This window comes from Labrus bergylta, chromosome 23, assembly GCF_963930695.1.
Source record: "Labrus bergylta chromosome 23, fLabBer1.1, whole genome shotgun sequence".
NCBI classification, from domain to species: Eukaryota; Metazoa; Chordata; class Actinopteri; order Labriformes; family Labridae; genus Labrus; species Labrus bergylta.
Window position 1 is genome coordinate 13,696,782 of NC_089217.1, and position 24,095 is coordinate 13,720,876.

General features: G+C 44.5%; 1 protein-coding gene across 3 annotated transcripts in view; it reads right to left on the bottom strand.

Moving 5' to 3' along the window:
- The window catches only part of dennd5b (DENN/MADD domain containing 5B), a 59,241-nt gene that overhangs the window by 16,859 nt on the left and 18,287 nt on the right, over positions 1-24,095 (bottom strand). For 2 of the 3 annotated variants that reach the window (XM_065951164.1, XM_020634770.3), the window contains exons 2-6: positions 17,790-17,849; positions 14,608-14,717; positions 10,552-11,248; positions 4,566-4,753; positions 615-1,202 (exon numbers count right to left, since the gene is read on the bottom strand). In XM_065951164.1, coding sequence (XP_065807236.1) covers positions 615-1,202; positions 4,566-4,753; positions 10,552-11,248; positions 14,608-14,717; positions 17,790-17,849 — 1,643 coding nt within the window. The remainder of the gene's footprint in view (positions 1-614; positions 1,203-4,565; positions 4,754-10,551; positions 11,249-14,607; positions 14,718-17,789; positions 17,850-24,095) is intronic. The other variant, XM_065951165.1, reaches the window with a different exon arrangement.

A 24,095-nucleotide genomic window follows, 5' to 3' on the forward strand; every position in this document is an offset into this window, starting at 1 on the left:
ATCTCGATTTTTACAGAAATCGTTTTTTCCCCCACCTCTACCAAACACACCATGAGTTCTTTGTATTAATTCACAGTATTGGTGAATAAAAGTGCTGAGGCCGGGGAGAAAAGATTAACTGAGTTCAGGATATTGAAGTATTTTAAGCAGCATGTAGGGACGGGCTTCTGTCATCATACCATACGCCATATATCAGACATCAACAAAGGCTGACATATGAGATATATGTCTGCAAAAGGTCAACCTTAGAATATCTTCCAGTCCCAAATAAAGGTCGACCTTTACATAGCTGATGCATGTATATGATACAAACTTAAACCTATGCAGCCTGTTTTCAGTACAGACTGTGCAGACGACATTTCTGCAATTCACGAGGGAAATCACTGGATGGATGGAGTATGCAAACAATTCCATTTACAACCTCTGCACCGCGGTGGGTTCAGGTACCCAACATGTCAGAATATATTTGTTTTCCAATTTGACACACGCGCTCGATCCAATTCAGACCTCGCAGAATAAACCAGATAACCAATTCTCTGCTTTTTGTCTCTGCAGCTTCAGCAGAAAAACAAACCAGGAGGGAGAAGACAAAAAAAAAAAACATAAATACAGACCTTATCGAAGTTGTGCATCTGCTCCCTGTTGGTGAGCCAGGACTCGAGGTCAGGCGCGCTCTGGATGACGAAGGCTTCATAGTCGGCGAACATGGTGATGAAGCGGCTGGCGAACACCTCCCTCAGCTGCACGTTCAGCTTGGCGTTCCTCAGCTCCTCCTCTTCAGCTGCAGTTCGGCCCCCCTGCCCCTCGATGCTCTGACTTTTGATCCGCGCCCTCAAGGCGTCCACACGAGCCACCGTCACCCCCGTGCGTTTGGTCAGCGCCTGCAGCCTCTCCAGCGTGGCGTTCCCCTGCAGCAGCTCCAGCACAGCCAGCTCCTCGCCCGCCAGGTTCCCGTTTCGCCCGTCGTCCTCGAGCTGACGGAGAACGGCAGTCCTTCTTTCCCGGCCGGGGGTGGAGGGGGCGCTGCCGGGGGCGCTTCCCGGTGTGCGGGTCCGTGGCGGGGCCCCAGAGATTGCGGAAATACCGAAGCTGAGCAGAACCTCGCTGAGCTCCTGGACGAACTCGGACTCGTTGGGGAAGTGAGGGAAGTCCTCCGGGAGCTCGATGTAGTGGTTGTCAATGTCCACAAAACACAGATTGGCCTAAGAGAGACAAAGATAAAAACACTGAGAAACAGACAACAAACCTTGTAAATAAAATCACTGTGACGCACATTTCAGACAACACAAATCCCAGTATCCTAGGAGAGGCTTTTGAAAACAGAAACATTAGAAAGACGAGTTTGATGATTTAATTTCACTAAATGAGTTACATATCTGTGTATTCATTCTCCATTATTTTAAATGTCCAAGGAAACATGCTATGTTGAAGGGCTGGCTTCTCTGACAACAATGCAGCAGCCAGTATGTCCTCCTTCTAACTTTAGATTCTGCTCCTGAATGCTCTGGATTTGTTTGGACCAGAGACTGTAGGTGGTTTTGAGGCACCCCCCCACATTACATTGGTTCAATGATAGAAGCGTCAGGAGAACCGGTCTGCTTTTCCTCGGACTGGAGCCGGCAAGGGGGGCAGGACATTACGTCACTGTGCGTCTCCATTTTCCCAGCAACACTTGCGCCGATCACATCGCTCTACAGGTGTTGCCGCTGGTTTTCCAAACCTTCCTGGAAGTCCGATCTACACTGGTCCAGCGCATTTGTGCTACTCGTCGTTACGGCTGTTAACAGAAATCACGTTCTAGAAGACGAGGCACATTACCTAACACGTTCGCTAATGCTAAGGTTAGCCTTTGTGTTCCTCACTTAAGCCTACATTAACTTAGCTCGTGGACAGGTATGACTCACAGTGAGAATGTAGGTCAGAGTGTGATTGATAAAAACACACAACCTTAATCTGACACAATGGAGTTAGCGTCACACTCTCATAGCGGATTAAAGCTAAGACCTTTGAGAGATTTAAATCACTTATTGACGCACAGATGTGACTCCTCTTCAACTACGAGACAGAACACACCAGAGATGGATTCAGCTTTAAACTCAGGAGGGAGAGACGAGCTGCAGAGTGAAATCTGAAGGTCAGTGTGCAGCTACATTTACAGGAGACTGAAGCTGGTTCTGTATAAATAGAGATCATTAGACTTCAAAAATCAGCTGTTGGTCGGGCCAATCGCCGAAAGTGCAACATACCCACAAAATCGGATCATTCTTATTGAAGCGCTGAGCCTTTTCTTTCAACAAAACAGCCACCAAACAACAAACAAACACGTAGTCGGGACGTTTTAACCGTTTATGGGACTGATGTGAAACTGTTGATTTCATTTTACCCGAGCAAACCCGACCCTCAGGTACATTTCAGAAAACTACTGAACACTGATCTACACCGATTGCAAGGTCGAAAGGAGCAATATGTAACTGGCACCTAGTGTTTAAAATGGGTACTGCAGTCCAAATTCAAAACACTGAAGAGAGCTGAAGTCTAATAACCATGATCACGGCGTCCGACTCGTGCAGAAAATGACTGTGCCTGATATAAGTGCAGCTTCTCAGCCTCTGAAGGATTGTTAGCAGTTCAGTGATTCAGACAGAACTGATGCACACTCAAACATTTCTTTACCCAGAGAAGCTGCCCCGGTTTGGATCTTAAGACTTGTTTAAGCACAAACAGAGAAAAGAGGACGATAAAGTCATCGTGCCTGCAGTGAAAACATCATTCTTGTTATCTTTTGACACGAGGTAAACAGAAGAAGAGAAGCTGGATTGAAGCTCAGGGTTCAAAAAGGCAAATCTTGTCTGGCACTCGTTCCCCAATTACATCCACATCTCCGTCTCTCTGCGGAGCTTCAGGCCGCTCTTTCATCATCAGCACATTTCTGGGTCACCTCCACTTCAAAGGATCATTCACAAACGCGAGGGGGAGATTCTGGGGAAGCGGGGGGGGGACTCCGTGTGGGGGGGGAGGAGAGGAGGGGAGACAGCAGCAGCAGCAGCATCCTGCGCTGGCTGCGATCATTAGCATCCTCACTGAATTTTCCGGATTAACGAGCGCTGGGAGTCGGGGATGTGAGCAGAGCCGGAAGCTGGCGAGCCGGGATGTTTGGGCTTTGTTAGGGCCTTATCTCACTTTAACACATGAATACACAGAGAGCACACGGAGAGAGAGAGAGAGAGAGAGAGAGAGGAACACAGCGCTGAGCTAAACACTGCCTTAAACACCTCATAGACTCATTCAGCTCCTCAATGTCACGACTGAAATCACAGAAGAAGAAAGCGACGCAAATACACTTCAGACTCGCGCTGCCTTCAGGTGCATTTGTACACAAACAAAGGGGGATTCCCCGTCTTATTATGTGTAACTCTGTCTGCTGAAGGGGATCCTGGTCGTCTGTGTCTGCAGCTTGTGCATGCTGTCACATACAGAACTGGTTTTCCTATACCTGTGGGATCCTTCCTTTATGTTTTATAAGCCCTCACAGAGTCTTACACCTCTAGATCGTTTGCTCTGGTCTGAATCATCGACCAGTTTGTTTGCTGCATAATCACACGGGACTTTTACAAGCGGACCAGAATGTGTGATGATGTGCGAGGAAAACGCTCCCAGATTTTCTTGTGGTAGAACTCCCTGAAGTAAACAAGGACTAGCTGCCTCCTGATTGGCTGTGGTTGCTCCAATGACACTTTACTCTGCTCATCATGTTTTATATTGTTTGTTTTTAATCACTGAAGGCAAACGATACAGTTTGAAAATAATATGTTGATGTTCTGGAGTCTCTGAAGACGCTTATCAAGACGGTTCAGGAGAAGGAGCACGTTAATCCTCCTGAACCAGGACCTGCTCATCCCCCCCCCAAACAGTGCCTAAAGCTCCCTCCCCCTGAAGCTGCCTGTGGTCTGTAACACATGTTCAGTGATGATGAACAGAGAGGGTCCACGGTGGTTACTTCCTGCAGTTAGGTCGGATCGAGGTCGATTTATGATCTCACTACAAACAAACTGCAGAAGAGTCAGAACAAAGCAGACAGAGACCGTTCTTTTCAAGCGGTCTCTGTACGGTTGTTTGATCCGCACCAGGGTTTGATTGACAGATTTCACACCAGAGCAAGCGAACCGTTCTCACTTGGCAAACGGACTCGAGCTCATTTTAACCGAAACCAAACAGGTGAGGTGTGAAAACGCCTTAAAGAACCTTTCACACGCTTAAGAATTGACAGAAAATTTCAGGACGACCTGCCCCCTGAAATCTTCCTGAGTCGCTCTTTCTCACATGTCCCTCAGAGCGGGAGACTCTTCATGTCTCCTGTCATGTCTCATTAGATGACCTCGGCCCGCTACCAAAGTTACATACTGCAGTAAACAGGCGATCAGGCAGCGCTGTGGACAAGAGAGAGACGCCATTCTCCCTGCTTAAAGTTATTGTGCTATTAAATCAACTTTGAAGCTTCTAAGTTGGAAAGTTAAAGTGGACATTCTGACCTAACCAAACAGATATGAGTATAAATAAAGATTTACCTCCTGAGGCAGCTCCAGTTTGGAGCGGTCCGTCCCCTCTTTGGACTGCAGACCCATCAGGTAGGGGACGGGAGCGTCCAGGAAGTGCAGCAGGGACGCGGGCAGGATGGGGACGTAGACGTGCTGCCACTGGAAGGGAAACAGCAGCGTGGTGATGCCCTCGGCCACCGTCATCAAGCGCTGGTAGTCTGCGAGGAGGAGAGAGGGAAACAAGAGATGAAACATGCAGCGCTGTGCAGAGCCCGAGGCGCTCATTAAAGGTCATAATGACGACCCGAACGTGGCGTTAAAAAGTGATAACAGAGCACTTTGAGACGGTATGAAATCTAATTGAATAAAGGGAAATAAAGCTCCTTGAATCAGAGAGACTACGGAGTCCTGATCCATATTCAGATAATCACAAACAGCTGTTGTTAAACTATCAGTGACGTGATTTTAGTGAATATTTGAGTTATGTAATCAAGATTTCTTTGCACTTTAAAGTCCGTGCGGCGCAGACCGAGGGAGGAGAAAAAACAATATGAGGTTTATGCAATAACATGTGAGAGTATCGATGTGCAATAAAGACAAAAAAAAAATCTGAGGTGGAGTTTTTCGATTACGTGTGTCCGAGTAAATTCCCTCTCCTGCTCTCTAAACAGATTAAAGCCGGCGCTCGGACACGGTTTAATCTGGATCTCTGAAAAACAATAAGAGACGACAGAGTTAAACCAATTTATCCAGTCAGCTGCCCTCTTCTACCAGGCACCCCTCCCCCTCTTAGTCATTACGTTTTACTCCCTATAGATCAGTGAGAGACCTCCTCTCTTTAAAAAGGAACATAAAGCGCGTCTGCACTGAGACTGAAAACGCTTTAAGCTCCGCAGCATCTCAAACCAAACACGGTCAAGATTTATATTCAGCTGTACGACACGCAGCTCCTCCGCTTGTCATGAAGAGGAGCGGGTGAGTGTGCACGCCATGACCTTAGCAGATCGAGACGTTTTCTCAAATGCACCCCTGAAATTGTCCAGAAAATGTCAGAGTTCCCCTCAAGGTGGAGGGCCTCAGAAGGCAGGCAAGACATGGCATAAAGAGGACGCATCGTGACCCGGCTGAGTGTGTGCTACATGTGGTATGGTGTTAAACTAAAAACAAGCATGGTGCGGCGAGGAGCTGCCTAGTCATGATGAGAGGCTGAGAGCGATTGAGAGAGTGAATGGGTTGATTGCCAGATCTTAAGTAACCTACACCTGGGAGACTGGCCAGGTCTGCCCAGGTGTGATGGAACACCGCCCACCAGGGACCTGCAGGGAAACCAACACGCAGACAGAAGGGCAAAGTGCTTTGCTAGCACAGCTGCAGACCCTGCTGAGGGGAGGGCCGTCACAGAGGGAATAAGAACGTACGGGACGAGCAGAAAATAGTATTTATTCGCTTTATTTTTGAGCATGGAGATAGCACCGGTCGCACACCAGTGGAATGATTGCTCACAGCGACTTCTTCTGAATACTTCCTGCTGCACTGACACATCAGCAAACCTTGACTTCTTGTGGAAGTTTTACTTTTGGACCGGACGGGGGAAAAAAAAAAGTCTGGGGTAAAGAGTTAACACATGGAGCCTAACCGGTATCGTGTGAAAATTTCAGGTTTTGATTTCATTCATGCAGAGGGCATAAATGTAAGCTTAACTTCTGCAACACACATTCACATTTTAAGTTTAAAACCTGGACGTTCTAGAGCACCAGGAGCCTAGTGGTTAGTGTGCATGCCCCGTGTACGGAGGCTGAAGTCCTCCACTTGGGCGGCCCGGGTTCGAATCTGCCTGTCCCCCCCTGTTAAATAAAGGCATAAAAAAGCCCAGAACTAAACCTTTAAAAATTAAAAACTCCATGTTCCCAGAGCAGAAACTCGGCTCATATCAAAGACCTTTACACTCACATTTCTACCTCGTACACTTCAGTACAATGTCAGCATGTCAAAGAGACTGTCTGCAGGTTGAAACAGTTTTCCACACAGGTATGAAGCTCATAAGACAAAAGATAAAGCTGGGTGCAGACTTGAACAGAGGGATTTGTCTGCCCTTCATTCTCCAGCGGGGACAGAAAGAATCCCGTCTGTTTAAACAATAAGAGCACTCATGAAAGAGTGTTTTATCTCCCCTCCAGAGGCTGGAGGAGTTTCTAATTCATGTGTCTGAGAGAAAAAGATAAAGAGCTGAACACAGGAAGAGAAAAAGGAAGCTTTGATTTAAAGTCTCGGCACGGTGAAGGTCAAACTGACTTGTGCTCTTACATTGTAGAAAACACAGAGATCGCGTTTAAGGTTAATGAATCCATAAAACATCATATGAAAGTAGAGATAAAAAACGACTCCAGATAAGAGAGTGATTCACATTTTCTCTGTAGGTCATGAGAGTCAGCAGAGATGATTACAGGCCATCAGGCTTGTTGTCACAGGCCTCTCTTTGTGTTTCACCACACCTGAAACTTCCCCACAGGATTCACACGATGCAACTTTCTCCTTTAGACACGTTTATCTGTAGCAACATGTTTTACTCACTTGTTGTGATTGCAGGTTTGATCGTGCAAAACCATCTCTAAAAATTAGCAAACACTCACTGAACACCCTGAAAGAGGACTTTAAAGGTCCAATCAGTGAGATGTGTCCTGTTCTGTCCTCCAATGTCCCTTATGAGTTGTACCTTACTACAATGTTGTCATTCATCAATCACTTCAACTTTTTCATCTGTTTTCCAGTTCAGCAACAAACCAAACTCTCGTATAATCGGCCTGCAAGAACTTTTTGTTTTACCTGTCGACGCAAGACTTTTAAACATTTCCAGCCTTCTGATTGGCTAACTGTTTCAAGTCATTCCTGCTTTAATTCTTGCTGTATTATTAAATGAAGAGAAATGTTTCACTCATCAGACATCAGGATCTTAAAGAGTGACTAAACCCCCCGACCACTTTTTATGTCAGCTGTAAACCTCTGTATTTGGTTATTAAGTCGTGTTGTTGATCGATTGGGGTCCAAATCTCGACATGCGAGAACAAAGTATTGAATTTCGACATATTGTGTTAGAAACATGCATAGCGTCCCTCTACAGGTTGAAATCGGCTACTGCAACTGAATTTTTTCTGGTCCTTGCTGACGTGGTACATGATGTGGCACAGTGAGTGGAGTCAAGTGGATCGAGAGAAAGACGTGATTGATTATAACTATCGGAGGAACACGCTGCATCAGCTCAGTTTTCACTTCAACTCTCCTTTCTCCGGAAACGACTCCGTTTCTGCGTTTCAACAGAACGTTTTCTGCTGTTTGACAAAGAAAGTAGGTCGGCCTGCAAGGACATCACCATCTGTGTTTCTGTTCTCTCGTCTAAATCTATATTTGTTTTACCTCAAGTTCACACAGGTTCAACACACACACTTAGACCTCTCTGTGGGAAACACAGCGTGCATGGACGCCTGACTGTTGACTCTTTGATGTTACATTAATCTTCACCTGTTCACTCTCCTCATCACCTCGGCTGCCCTCGTTATCACTTCTCTGTAACACGACCATGTAAAAATGCTTCTTCTTTCACACCTCATGAGTTTTTCCTTTTCTCACATCAGAGCTCACTCATCTGAGCCTCGGGGAGGGGGGGGGGAGAGAGAGACTGTCACGCTGAGCGATTTTATCTTCTCCTCTGAACACTCTTTAACTGAATCATAATTTTTCTTACAAAGTGAGTGCTGCTTTTCGGAAGAAGCTGATTCATCTTTGACGACACTTTCTGCATCGTAGAAGGAAACTCCCTCTGAAATACGACGAGAGTCTGTGAAAGGTGAGCGAGCATTCAGAGAGAAACCAATCTGATATGTGAGAGCGAAACGCTGCAGAGACGAGCATGAAGGAAGCTGAAAAACAGGACAGGACATGTGGAGTCAGTGTGAAACTGTAACACTCCACATCATGATCGGACGAGACAACATGCCCGTCACTCTCTTCAGGCTGATAATGGCTCTATCTGTCCGGGTGTAATAACTCGTTGATTGATCCCGGGCAGCGTAGGAAACATATGTCAGGTCAGCGTCTCATTAACATCCAGGGGTCGCTCCCTGAACTGAACCCCTCCATCATCCGCCTGAAGCCAAACGGCGCCCTGCGCAGGCTAATTTACCCTCATCACAGAGGCATTAGGGCTCGTTTGCAGAGACATGTCACACAGTCAGAGCGCCGGCCGAATGCCAACCATGACAAAAGTTGAACACTTGAATGAAACGGGGAGTGAGGTGGGGTTTTTAATCGTTTTCCTTCAGGAGCGATCGCCTCTGACGGTGACAGTGATGAATATAATACTGAGACCTAATTTTCATCAAAGAGTGACGGGAGAGAGGAGGAGGCGTGCCGCGGAGATTCCACTCAATTGTGTCTTAACTTAACCGACATACAATCCATCCATCCACTTTCTTCTGCCAATCCGAGGTCAACCTACAGTTCTGCTTACGTTCAGTTTCCTGGCATCGTTCTGCTTCTGCACAAACTTTTCTCGACCATATTTCCTCCTGCTGTTCACAAGTGATGCATATGTGATGCATGCAAACGCTGTTCCTCATAAAAGGTGTCGGTATTTTCTACCAAAAAAAAAACAACAACCAACTCTTCTTTTGAGACATGAGGGAGGTTACATGGAAGTCAAATCGGAGCAGGGCAAAGAGAAAAACTGCTGCAAGAAAGATGGGGGCGTTTCAACCTCTGTACGTTTGGTGCCATCGAGTCAGAGAGGGAGCTTGTCCTCTATAACTAGAACGGCTCTGTGCCAGTGGATTTATTCCCTGAATTTAAATAAATCTATTTCGGATTAATTCTATTTGGACGCTGACCTCTGTAGTTTGAGTTCAGATATTTGTAGCTGTTCCAGCGTAAAATAATATGAAACACAAACTGTCCTAAAGCCCCATTTTAATCTCCGCCTCTGTCCACTGACAGCGTGAAATCTCTCAGCCACGCTGCTGCGGTACTGTACAGAGAAACGCTCAGCCAATAGGATCGCAGCGTCTACTGTAATCCTCCGGCTCTGACTGAGAGGACAGAGCAGTGAAATCTCTCCTGAGGGAAAAGAGGATCTATGGTGCATTGTAGAAAGAGAAAACAGTTTGAGGGTCTACATTTGAATTCTGCAAGGTGTGGGTAAGGGCTGTCAGGTCACCAGATTTAGATTCTTATGAAGATCAAACAATATCAATACATGTTTCAATAACAGAGAGTCAAACATAGAAGCCCTAGGTACAAAGTTTAAAGACTTTCACAGCTTCATATTCTGATTTAGACGGATACTTTTTCATACGCTGTACAAAGATCAGAGATTTGACCTGATTCATCGTCTCCACAGGGACAGGCCCTCGCGTGTGCACGCCGCAGGATACTGTAGATACAGACGTTAGCGTCGGGCTTAAGTATTGTGTGTACGTGCTAACCTTTGAAATGTGCAGGAAATGTGTATGCTACAGAATGAAACCGAGAAAGAGTGGGACGAAGAAATGTGGAGCAAACGTCGAGCTCAGTGAAAAAATTACTTTTGAGTAGCTTCTCTGTTTGTGCAACCACACAGCGAGCAACACACACACACACACACACACACACACACACGCACACGCACACGCACACGCACACGCACACGCACACACACACACACAAACGCACACGCACACTCCTGCTGCACAACAGAGCATCACTGCAGCTTTGAATAATGGATGAAGAGAAACCTAGAAGAGGAAAATCTGATCGCTGCGCTTCTCCGTCAGACTCATGAGCAGCTGAAGCTCTGGAGGATCATTTGAGACAATCTGTCTTTGTCTCTGAAAGAAACATGAAGTTATTGTGACGCTTGAGGAAGTTTAATGTGTGTAAATGAACTTTTGATGAGTCAGAAAAGCTCCTCAGACGTTCAGTGTGTCCCTGTGTGTGTGCGTCTGAAGTCTAGCTCTGATCCTGACGGTATTTCAGCTTGCGTTCTTACCCTGTGAGTAGAGCAGGATCTGCATCTCCAGCAGGGTGCAGGTGAACACCTGGACCAGGTTCTCCACCCCCAGGAGGCTGAAGGTCTCGGCGAGGGGGAAGTCGGCGAGGGGCAGCTCCCCCGGCCCGGGTCTCTGACACACGATGGGCTCGTACACGCCGTGGAACTTGAGCGAGCGTCCCGGAGCGGGCAGCGGCACCTCGTACAGGATGTTGTGGACGTAGCTCTCCAGAGGCAGCGGAGGGGCGGAGCTGTCGGTGACGGCTCGGTGCATCTGGGACAGGAAACGGCGGGAGGCGTGCATGAAGGGCATGGGCGTGATCAGACACAGAGCTTTAGACACGTAGAGAGTGTCCCGTGATGAGTCATAACCACCCGGCCTGCGCGACGAGGAGGACGACGCGGGGGAGTCGGCCTCGTCTAAACTGCTGGCCAGAGAGTCCATGCTCGAGGAGGAGGAGGAGGAGGAGGAGGAGGAGGAGGAGGAGGGAGGGTTGGAGGAGGTGTTTTCTGCGTTGTGCATCTGGTAGAGCGTCTGCATGGCAGAGCAGATCTGCGGGCTCGTCACCTCCTCGTAGAAGGTGTGGACGAAGCCGTAGGTCCGAGAGCCGTCCTCCTTGGTGATGATGAAGGAGTGAAACTGGGTCTCCCGCGGCTCGGCCTGCGTCCTGAACGACAGGCCTTTAGGCATACACAGCTGAGTGAGGAGAGAGAGAGAGAACAGGAGTCAAACAGCTGCAAAGAAAACTTTTGCACATTTCCAAATTCTACAAATTGGGGTATTCATCTTTTTAGTGCTTTAATGTTCAACAACTTCAGGGTAGTTTCACTAAAGGATTTTGCAGCTTTTGCCGCGACTATAGCTGTGCAAAAGCAACAAAAATAACCAACTTATTGTAAACACCTTGCAGAAGATTCAATGAGCCTTTAAAGTGTGCTGCTCTTGCTGAAGGGAGGGAGGCTGCGTTACAGACGGTGAAGCTGGAGTTATGATAAACTGTTAAACGAGCTGCTCCGTCCGAGGATAGAAAGGAGGTCCGGCAGGATGAGAGGGCGGCTGCACAAAGAGGAGACGCAGCCTCTGTCCATGCAAAACAAGAGCGAATGGCACTGAGCTGCAGAACTTAATGCCGATGTCTTCGCTCGAATATCATCAGCATAATCAGAAGGGGCAGATCGGAGAGGCAGGTGATGCACAAGTCAAGGTGCCATCAGTGGCCACAATCCATTGTTTTTAATCTGCCCCTGAGAGTCATAACAAAGAAACCCACATGTGAATACATATCTCATCAGTTGTTCATGTCTTAGAGGAAAAGGAAACCAAAAGGAATACGTGTTGGGTTGTTTTTGGATGTTTTTACAGCCGATCTTTGATCCACAGCCTCATAAATCGTCGATATGAAGAGTCAGTCTGCAGCAGGAGCAGTCTGCAATAAATCTGACTGATTAGCCTCATTATGTTTCTGTGGCTGCAGAGCGAGGAGCTGCGCCAACACACATAAACACACTCGAGTGTGTCGGTGCACACGGCTCTGCACACACACACACACACACACGTACATCAGCTGCATATGTATGAGCTCAGGAGTCTGCAGACATGAACAAAAACATACATTTACATTAATGTGTCTGGTTTCACAAACATTCTTGCATGTGTTTCCCATTTATGTTCATTTTGTCTTTACAAAGAACAAATAAAACACACACACGCAGCCCTGGTGACCTGATTAGATTACGCATTAGTCGTGTGTCTCACTGATCACTGCTGATGGCTCATCTCTCCTCCACATCTCGCCTTTGTGTCACATTATTTATTCAGTTTTGTCTCCTAGTGAACAAATACATTTCACATGTTTCAGCTGAGCCGAGGAATGTAATCAAATCAAACACAGCTGTGAGAAAAAGGCTGCAGCTCTGACACAAGGCAGAGAGGAAATTTGGCAAAGCATCATGTTGAGTAAGCATAAACGCGACGGCTGCAGAACGAGCTGAGCAGTGTTCAGAATCACAGCGTTGCTCTAAAGATAGACAACAACGTGACGGTCCAGGTGTGATACAGCAACAAATGCAGGTTTCACCTCCACGGTGCAGGAGAAGAGGAAGAAAGGGTGACCTTATTCAGCCGTTGCACGTTTTGTGTGTTGGGAAACGAGGGCAAATTAAAGCAGGGTAAAGCATATGCCTTACAGTGCAGGAAACAGTAAGAAGCATCGTCTTTTGGTAGATATGCTGGAACAAAGGGGAAGAGGAGAGCTGAAGTTTTGGACCTCAAATGAGGTTGAGCAGGGTATGGTGGGTAAAGGTCCAAAAGTCTCAAAATAATCAATAAATATCAAAAACACTCACTGATTTCTGTTTAATTTCTGAATATATAAGAGAACCAATGTGGTCTAAGTACTGACCCCTGTGGAACGCCACATTTAATCACAGAACATGATGTTAGCTGGATGGTATGTGTGTGTTGGCCTGAGTGAAAATAAAACATTTTGTTACATTAGCTCAAAAATTTCCAACAGTTATCAAAGCCAGAGAAATCTGTAATTTTATAGTTTTCTCACGGGATGTGTCTTGAACGAACCTCATCATACCTCAGAATATCCAATTTTCAGCAATACAATAACAGTGTGTGTGTGTGTGCGTGTGTGTGTGTGTGTGTGTGTGTGTCGATGGGGTGATGGGATGTGAAAACAATCACTACAGGAGCTTTACTGACAGACTTGCAGGTGCAGGAGGTGTGATTACACTCTATCCTCCTCCGGTGTTGAATCGAAGCAGGAGGGAGGAGGAGGAAAGAAGAGAAGGCACAGGGATACGGATAGATGAGGAGGTTAGAGGAAGAAAATAAGGAGGAGGAGGAGGAGAAAAAGGGAGAGTAGGAAAGTGGAGGAAGAGAAAGAGAAAGAGGTGGTAGACAAAGGAGAAGAAAAGTGGACGAGGAGAAGGACAGAGGAGTAGAAAAGAGGATAAGGACGAGGAGAAGGAGTAGTAATGAAGAGGAGAATGAAAGAAAAGGAGTAGAAAAGAGAAGGGGAGACAGAGGAGTTGGAAGGAAGAGGGGGATCAAAAGAAAAGGGAGACAAAGGAGGAGGATGAGCAAAGATAAAGGTGAGGAGTAGATGGTGGAAAAAAAGAGGAAGAAAGAAGATGAGGAGAAGGAGCTTGTGGAGGTCACATGACTCTGAAAAACGACGACGCGGCCGTCTTCCTCGACATCTCGTAATCAGCCAGGTGTCGGGTTTCAGCTGCTGCACTGAGGCCCGTTTCCATGCCAACGTAAGGTGAGAACCAAATCTGAATTATTCAACAGAGCTGACGCTGGGGCAGGTGGAAAAAAAAATAAGTGATGACCTTCCATCATGACAAATGCAAACACCTAACACACACACACACACACACACACACACACACACACACACACACACACACACACACACACACACACACACACACACACACACACACACACACACACACACACACACACACACACACACACACACACACACACACACACACACACACACACACACACACACACACACACACACACGAAGAATTCCCTCCTGTTGTTTCCATCAGGCTCAGACAGAACTGACAGTTTAACACCTTCATATCAAACATTCCCTAACAAATTCAAGGACTTTTCAATAACTTTCAAGCACCGTCTCCCATTCTGCACCTTTATTTCCCGCATCCCTGGGATAATGCATAGGTAGGCTAAATTTATTTATTTTATGAAAATAAAAATGCCCCCAATGCGGTTTTTAACAGCCCCCCGAGTCATTAAATCCTGGTGCCTGGCCTGTATGAAAAGCTCGCTGTGTAACTCCACAGAGATAGGAGAGGATTTACTATCACTCCGTCACCCAAGATCCTTAAAAACGCCCTGTGTGTCTCAATCCAGGAACACTGAGATCAAAGAGTGCCTCCTCCTTAAAGTGCTGGTTAGAATAATCCTGTTCTGATCCCGCAGCTCGCTTCCTGCTTTCGAGGAAGGTTTACTCTGTAATCAATTCTATTCATTTTTCTGCATCGAAAGGGTTCAAATCCACCCACCATGTTGACGGCATCCTGGTCGAACGGGTTCCACTCCACGTTCTCAGGGTATCGGGCCAGAACTTTGGACTTGAAGGTCCTCCTCAGCGGGCTCTGCTCCAAGTTTTCACCTGAACAGACAAGAAGACAGAAAAGGAGGGTGAAGCAGCAGAGATAAAAAAACAGGTTACTAACTCCAACGTAAAACGGTTATTATTACATCTTCAAAAATTAGTCCATCACTGCATAATTTCAGTAAACCGGCAAAATCAAGAATAACGACCATATTTAGATTGATTGGTTATTTTTTGCAGATGTTCTCTCTTTGCATGAGTACTTTAATTCTGAATCCATTCACACAATCACTTCATTTACACCCAGAGGGACTCTTAAAAAAAGTCCCAAAAGACTCCTGCAGCTCCGTAACGACCCTCTGCGGGCTGTTAAATCTCAAACACATTTTCATTTCCACTCACTGTAAAGGTTTGAGATGCAGCAGCATTGATTTCAGACGAGGGACTGGGCTCTGTAACTGGGAGTGCTGGTGTATCGATGGCGGACCGTTTGGGTATTTTCATGATTACAGAGAGGTCAGGAGGTCACTAAGGAGGAGCGCAGGATAAAGGAGGAGGAGCGGGCTGATTGTTTTGAACCTTTAATCATTGATTATTAGCGGCTTGGACTCCTCGAGGGATCAATAAAAGATGTGATGAAGAATATGGCTACTATAATGATTTAACTGCAACTACAGGAGCCTTAATCACCCCCTTTCAAGAATATTTGATCGCACACATCCTAAACACGCACACTGGATCCGCCTTTTGTTTATTTCTTTTTCTTAACTGTGATGAACAGAAGGTGAAAGGATGAAGAGGGGAAGAAAAGTTAAAGAGACGAGAGGAAGAAGCTCTCGATCCCCTACTTTAATCATTCAAAAACTCCCGTCAGCAAGCAGGGAACACAAACAACAACCTGGAGGAGAGGGGGGGAGAGAGAAAGAGAGAAAGAGAGAAAGAGAGAGAGAGAGAGAGAGAGAGAGAGCGCAAAGGTAAAAATAGTCCACTACCTGTGAGGATGGGGGGATGGGGGGGTGGGGGGTGGGGGGGGGGGGCACTGATTTGGATAACAAGCTCAGAGAAAGTTGACCCAAATACTGAACGGAGGAGAGAGGAAGAGAGGGAGAGATGAGGGCTGAGAAGGACTGAAGGAGGTAATCCAGGTGGAGGTGTTGGAGGAAAAGTGATAAACAGGTGTCTGAAAAACCACAGAGGTGATGTACGCAAATGGAGACACAACTAATGAAGATGTTAATTTATTAAATTCCTCTATGGGCTGAACGATAAATCTCATTTTCACCATTGTTGCAATAACCGGGGCTTTCTCACTCAGCATGTGTGCATTCACCGTGTTGTAAGGAGTCCTGCACGTAATGTTCACGCTTTCACAACATTTAAATGCAGTGAGAAGAAGCAGTGAGATGGAGAAGGATAATGTAATGCTTGTAAGAGGTTGTTACAGGATGTCAGATGGTTAATTTAACCAAGGCATGTCAGTCAGAACCTTACACTGGTTTCGGCAGTCGATTGTTACTTCTAACATCGCCTGGTTTGAACATTATCTCAAACTTAGGTCAGGGTTTATTTTCTACTACACACTAAAATAGATTAAAAGGTTCAAAATAATACGCTTGTGGCCCGTGTCACCTAAGCAACAGACACATAGAAATATAATGTTCATATAAAACAGAATTTAAACAGGGAAAAAAAGCAGATTTTACTCAACGATTGGCGTCTTTATATTAGCATAATGTTCTTTTTACTACTTTAATGCTCGATTGTTATGTGATGAAAACTGCTGCACAGTCTCATTCTGTCGGTTCAAGTTGGGTTCCACTCTCAACTCCCTGTTCAGGTGGGTATGATATCTGCATTTGCTGAGCTCAAAGTTAACGCATCTCCTGGAAAGGGGTTTTAATTCTGCTCCACAAAAAATTCAAACATCTGAATCCCAAGACAAACAAAACATGGGGACTTTAAAAAAATCTTTACTAATCAACCTATCAATTGAAAGTAAGTGAGTCTTAAATGTTGCTATAAAACTTTTTTTCTAATAACTATTTTATTCAATTTTCACTCAGTCCAACACACACATATCATCCAGCTAACATGTTCAGTGATTAAATGTGGCGTTCCACAGGGGTCAGTACTAGGACCAATTTGGTTCTCTTCATTTTTTTTTTTTTTAAATACAAGAAAAGAAGATTTTATTTTTGTTGATTTATGATTAACCCATAACTCGTTATAACGAGAAAAGATCACGCCGTCAGGGTGGTGGCGATGAGGAGGCGTAATACGCTTTCGTAATTTTCGGTAAATGCCTGATGGTATCTTAAGCCATCTTGAATGCATTTCAGATACATGACTTTATATCCGCAAAGCATACTATGTTATGTCAAGGAGGTCAGAGTGTGCTTTCCATCCTAAGAAGCTTAAAGCCTTCAGATGCCTGCGCATGCAAGTCGACAAGCTCATGAGAATACCCTCTATATTACTCCAAAGATGCTAATATTTCCCAAATCAGTATCCCTTGTCATCGTTGGCTTTTGATCTTCCTCCCACCTCTGCCTGCTGCAATGCAAAATGCACAAAGCCTCTCGTATCTTTTTAGTCTTTATAATGTGATCTTTTCACAATATAACAAGATCTTTATTTCGTAAAACCATAAACCAGGCAAAACAATTTTTCCCCATATGAATGGAACTTGCCTCCGTAGGTCATATCATTGTCAGAAGATATTGGAAAAAAAACAGGAAGATAAGTGCTCACAAACTCCGACCTGATACTGTTGTTATTTAACTTATTTGCATGCAAACTTTCTAACTAGAGGGATGATTTCAAACACATTCTGACCTTTAGGGAAGAAATTCTTGCCTCAAATTGTCAACAAAAATGTGTTGAGTGTGTAAAATATGTGATTACACAGTTTGTGTCTGAGGTGATTATGTGAAATCCAATCTTTTCTCCCTGCAGTTGAATCCCTTTGAATCTGTAAATCTGAAAGTCTGACGTCATATTAGATTCACGTAGCTCACACGATGTAACAGGAGCAAGCAGAGTGAGGAGGAGCAAGCGTGCATGCAGACAATGTGAGGCGGTGCTTTGTGTTATGAAGGGTGAGAAACAGTTGATGGGGTTGTACTGTACCTGTGGCTGCAGCATCGGGGTCCGTGCCTTGGCGGTCTGCTTCTAACCACTGGTACAAAGCTACGGACGAGCCGCATGCAGAAAAACATGAAGCAAAAAACAGAAAAACAAAGGGGGCAATGTCAAAACAAATGCACAGAAAAGCAAATTAATAAATGCATGACAATGAGTGGAGCATGAACATGACACAACACAATAAATCAGAATCCCACAGACCATCACAAGGACTTTAAATGGATTATTAGCACTCTGAAACAGCACTTTATTTCCCTCTGCTGCTCTCATGTAGACTGCTAGATACGAATTGGGTGACATCGTCTGCAAAGACTGACATTCCTTCTGTCTCTTTAAAGACTTTGTAAGGAGGATTTGGTCTTAACAGAAGTGCACAACTTGGGATAAATACTTCTATGGATGTCAGTGGATGAAGGAGCTGTGAGTGAGTTAGATTAGTTGCTTGTTTTTTGGTGTTAATAAGAGTCAAACCAAACAGCAGTCAAATTCGCTTCAAGGAGCAGAAAAGCGCTGACTCAGTGTTTAGATCTTAGTCACACTCTTCAAAGAAAATAGAGACAACAGTTTGCATCTGAGGAAGTGAATGTGACAGGATTTGTTCTACTTAGTGTCACAGATAAGATGACGCCTGCAAACAGTCTCAACTGTGAAAACAAAATAAAAAAATATTTTACAGTCACAGATTTTCACCTCAGATTCTTGAAGAGACCAAAAGCATTACAAAAAAAATGCTAAATTGAAGTTAAATTTGATCAATAAATCAAACATTTTAATTTGCTGCATGGGTCAGGCTTTGTGTTATACAAATGCGTCGCCTTAGGGAACAAGCCACAATAACCCTGATGACATCATTATGACATCATCAGGATTATTTTCTCAGACTTGAAGAAGCTTCTCCAGAAGCAAATAAAAACATTTTTAATTACAGAAGGAGTAGCCCTGTGGGATTTCTGAAGTCCCCTGTGTGTCTACATTAGAGCAGAACAATCAGTTGATTTGGGTCCTCACACACACACAGTAGGCTAATCCCTGTGAGAGAACGTCTGCTCTTGTGACTCGAGTCAGCACCAGGCCAGAGATTAGAAAGCTTAATCAGCTCTGGCCTCGATACAAAAGTCCCTCTGAAAAGCAGCAGCACGTTTTACATTGAGAACTCTGCTCCTTGGATATCTTTATCCAGAGAGCCTAAGTACAGTTTACAGGGCAGAGATTAACCCTCAATCCGAGAGGAGTTGGTCACATATAAACCCATTTTCTGAATCCAATGCAATATTGTGCAAAAATGAGCCAAATGACATAGCCACCTAGCCAGTTAGGTAAACACAAATATATTTCAGCAGCTAGTACGGTCATAAAAAGAATGATAAAGATTCATGCTACTGCTCTGTTATAGAGGACACATCCGTGGGTCAGTATTACGTAACTATAGCACATTTATGAAGTGTGCGCTATCTGCAGTGTCCTCGTCTCTCTGTGCATATCTTACATCACTCTACACTTCGTGTCTGGCACACTTTCTTCACTTGTTATCTGAGCTCATGTTCAGGTGCCGCGGTGTGTTTCCTTGCCTGATAAAACAGTTATAAACACTTCACTATCTTCCTGCTGATGTAATTCATTCTACATTTCATTGATCAGACGCCTCTATCCAAAGTGATGAACATCAGAGAGTAAGAACACCACAAGCAAGCGAGGAGGACACAACATCAGAAACTGCAAAACAAACAGCTATAGGACGGAGTCAGTTGCTAACATGAAGTGACCACAGTTAGAGCATTTTTTTTAAATATGATCACAACTGAGACTGTAACGACGCGGATAATTGCACCAGGTGAGGTGGTGCACATGGAGAAGAGAAGGGGGCCGAGCACTAATCCTTGAGGCATCCCTGCGGATTGATTCTAAGTGTAAATGTTTAATTTATGGTCACAACCCACGAGTGGGTGGGCTGCAAACTGTGGATGTTTTAGTAATTTTTGTGAAGCCAACAACGACCCTCTTCCTACACATACATCTACCTTTGCAGCTTGGCGGATGCAACAGGTCCATACTGCGCGGATACGATGATTTCTTAAGCGGAAGAAGCCGTTTAGAATTTTGTCATATAGCAGTTCACTTGCTTGTTTGAGCCAGGTTGCGTTCACGTCCCTTGAGGACTGTACTCGAGTACAAATGAAAAATGACCAAGGCCAGAACTTCAGACTGACTCATGAATCAGTCTGCAAGACGGTATGTTTGTTTAAACACTGATCAAATGAGCTGGATGTTGGGGTTAAGTGTACTCAGATCAGGGCACGGATCCCTAGTGTGAAACCAACCTAAATGCAAACAAGCCTTTGGCTCTGTCTAATGCTACGGCTGCAGAACAGCATCAGAGACACAGGAGTGTTTGCATGATATTGGCTTTATTTTGTGGTTTTAATAATTTTGTATATACGTGAAGAAGAAAATTTGGCAGCATTAGAAGAAGACTCTTGTACCAGATTGAGTATCAGTTTCAAGCTGCACCTGATCCGGCTTCATTTGAATTTCTCACTTACAAAGTTCTCAGTTTCTCATCTTGTTTTGATTTAAATCAAAATGTGATATTTTGACAAAAGACTGGAACATGCTCAGCTTCTTAGTTTTTGTATTTTACAGAGAAAGTTATTCTGGGAACTTCCCTGATCATTGACGTCATCCTGTCCCTGATATATGTGTCGCGGTGGTTTAGTCAAAAGATTCCATTTGATCACACAGCACAGGAGAGGTGATTGTTTTTTCTGACGCCTGAATAGACAGAGAGCACTCGCAGTCATTCTGTGAAAATGAGGCGTGACTCGGTTAAAATGTATCAAGAATCAGGAGTGAAAGGGAAAATTCAGCTGCTGTCTGGGAGGAATTGTGTCTTACACCTCTGCACTGCACGGCTCTTTGTCCGTTCACTCTTATCTGCAGAGTTCATTCATTTCTAAACGTTAACTCAAAGACAATCACTGTGAAAATATTCAATCCCTGCTTTAAATGAGGTCAAACACACTCAGAAAACATTGAGCTGACAATTGAAGCAGAGGTGAGTCTTTAACAATCTTTAAATCAATGAGTGGTTTTATTCAGCACAAAGCTCAGACGGATCATTATCGATGCTTCTGACATTTAAATGTCACATATGTTGCTCTTGCGTTCCTCCAGCGCTGTCCTGGTAATCCATTTTACTCTTTGCACACTTATTAATGTAGTTTCAGTGAAAATGAGAATTATAGTTCTACCAAGAAGCTGCTCTAAACTACCCCAAATATTTCTAATGACAAGTTGGGTGTGTTAAAGCCATAGAGTTATAAAACATTCAACAAGCTCCTGATACACAGCAAACCACCAAGTGTGAATTAATCAGGCATTTTGATAACCAAATAAAATACGTGATATATATATGCATTTTCTAAAATGTTGGTTAATTAACCAGGGCTCTCAAACGATTTAAACTTTGAATCAGGATATTTACCTGTGCTCCTTAATGTCTTTGTTTACTCCGATCATTTTTATACTGCGGAGTTATGCAGTGTGTCAGATATGTCATGTTTGTGGCCTTTTCTTTGTTTCTGGTTCATTAAATTCACTCTGACCAACATTTAACACCTGACAGTTTAGTGAAGTCAGACTGACCTGACTTTGACACGTTTGGAGTTTAAACGACCTCTAATCTCTGCAGGTTAATCTGTTTTCTGTCCAAACAAGCGTCAGGGTCAGAGAGAGGAATTAAAGACACACGAGGACTCGGCTTTCTGTCCACAGCAACACCGGTTATCTTTATAAGGGTGTTCATTTCCTTCATCAAACTGAAGGAGGAATAAAACACAATCTGTTCCTCCATACTCGAGCTCCTCCTCCTTCCTGCCCTCTTCTGGATTGACAAGTCTTGTTGCCGCTGGTTACCACAGGACTCACAAAGAAGGCAGCGAGAGGAGCTCTGCCAATAAAAGTAAATTAAAGAGTGTTCGGGGTACGATCGGGTCTCTGAGGACGACGCTCACATTTGCAGAAACTTTCCCCCTTCAGCTTTAGATCAGGAACAATTTCACAACTGTGGAGTTATGATTAAATGATTTTGGAATATTTTGTTATCAGTGATTTTTCCGGAGATTTCTTTTTACACTTTTTGACCGCAGTCTTTCACAAAATCCTCTATCAGACTAAAAACATAACATCTTCCAATAATGCGGCTCCTTCACTTTGCAAACGCTGCATTTCTGCTGACACCCATCAAAATAATGAGGTCATTTCCATCAATAGACACACACACACACACAGTTCATGCTAACAGAGGGAGGGAGGGGGGTGGGGGGTGGGAGGGGGTCGTATATGACACTGAGACTGCACCATTAAAACCTAAAATCACTTAATGCACCTTTAATTACACCTAATCAGGCCCAGGAGGGAGTCTCATGAATGTATATGTGAGTGTAACAAAGCTCACACCCTGCAGGGGAAAATACCCAATTTGAGCACACACACACACACACACACACACACACTGACACACACACACACTGACGCACGCACACTTAGACAAGTAGAAAAAAAGAAACTAATCATGTGTTGGCTGCAGACTCTGATGCATTATGTATGTGGAGCCTGTTGCCCTGCTGGACCGTCTGATCAGACGCTCTGCTCTACCAGTGTGTGTGTGTGTGTGTGTGTGTGTGTGTGTGTGTGTGTGTGTGTGTGTGTGTGTGTGTGTGTGTGTGTGTGTGTGTGTGTGTGTGTGTGTGTGTGTGTGTGTGTTTGAGTGACAGGCTTTGTTCCTTTCTTTACGGCCCTGCAGATTCGCATTACTGAGTGTTTGTCTGACAGAAACCGTCTGCAGCAGCCAGACGTCCGAGAGACGCCAGTGTGAGTGTGTCTACCTGCAGTATGAACGCACAGGCGGTGTGTGTGTGTGTGTGTGTGTGTGCATGTGTGTGTGTGTGTGTGTGCTGTGGCAGTTATCATGCACAGTCTCCCGGGGTTTGGGGGGGGGGGCTGGTAGTTCTTGCGCTACTTCAAAAGCATCCGTCTGAATATCCTGAATATCTCCTGAATACATTAAATCCCCTTGACGCACAGAGGCAGCCGTGTGTGAACGCAGCAGTGCATTCTGGGCACAAAGAGCGTGCAGAGCAAACACAATCACAACCGGAGCTGACATGGAGATAACAGCTCAGACAAACAAACAAACAAACAAACAAACACTTCATGAGGCGCTCAGGAGGACTGAAGAGGGAAAGTCTGCAGGTACAAGCTGCTCCACGAAATCCTGATGTTCCTCTGCAGACTGATTTCACACCTCTCTGTCTTTTACTTGCCCGAGCATGAAAATCATTTTACCCTCAAACTCACGATTCTGAACATAACATAATGAAGCTGTTAAAGGTCTTAGTCAGCAGGTCAACCCGGTGCTGCAGGTCCACAACACTGAGAGAATAATAAACAGACAGTTAAAGCAGAGGAGGTCTTCTTCACCTCAATGTTTGATCTGTGATTCTGAACAAAATGGACGATGTGACAGATTTCCTCTTCGGCTATTTTTGGAAGTTTGAGGACTTTTATGGTGTTTTTCAAACCTTGATGTGGTAATTTGTAACACTTGTTGTAGTTGTGCTTTCTTTGTGTCATTCTGATTACGGGTGTCATGCAAGCCAAAACTCTGGGGGTTAGTTTGGTAGTTTAATCATGCAAAATTCATCACCTCCTTTTTTGTAGCTTTTTATCAGATCTCTTCCATATTTTAAATGTAATTTATTATTACTACATATCATATTAAAAAGGATTTTTATGTTTTCAAGACTAAGATATGAGAAAAATCCTTGAATCTGATGTCATTTAGCATCAGTCGTTTTGTTTCTCTTTGAGGTCTTTTACGTACTTTTTGTTGTAATTTTGCATCTTTTGGTCGTGTTTTGTGTCTTTCCGTTGTCATTTTGCATCAGTTTTAGTAGTTTTATGTCTCCTTTATGTCTTTTTTTGATGAATGCATGTTTCATTTTGCATACTTTTCGTCGTATTTTTTTTTGCATATTACTGAGGTGTTTTCTGTCTTTGCGTCGTCATTTTGCATATTTTGTGTCTCTGAACTTTTCTAAGATCATTTAGTTTCTCTTTCTTAAACGTTAGCATGTGTTTGTGGTTGTTCAGTTTATTTCTGTATCTCTCTGCAGTCATTTTAGTTTTTAGTCTCTTTCTGCTCGTTTTAAACTTTGTGTATTTCCTTTGCTTCCTTTCTCTGCAGCTTTGTTTCCTTCTTGAGCTCATTTAGCATTTATTTTTTGTTGGTGC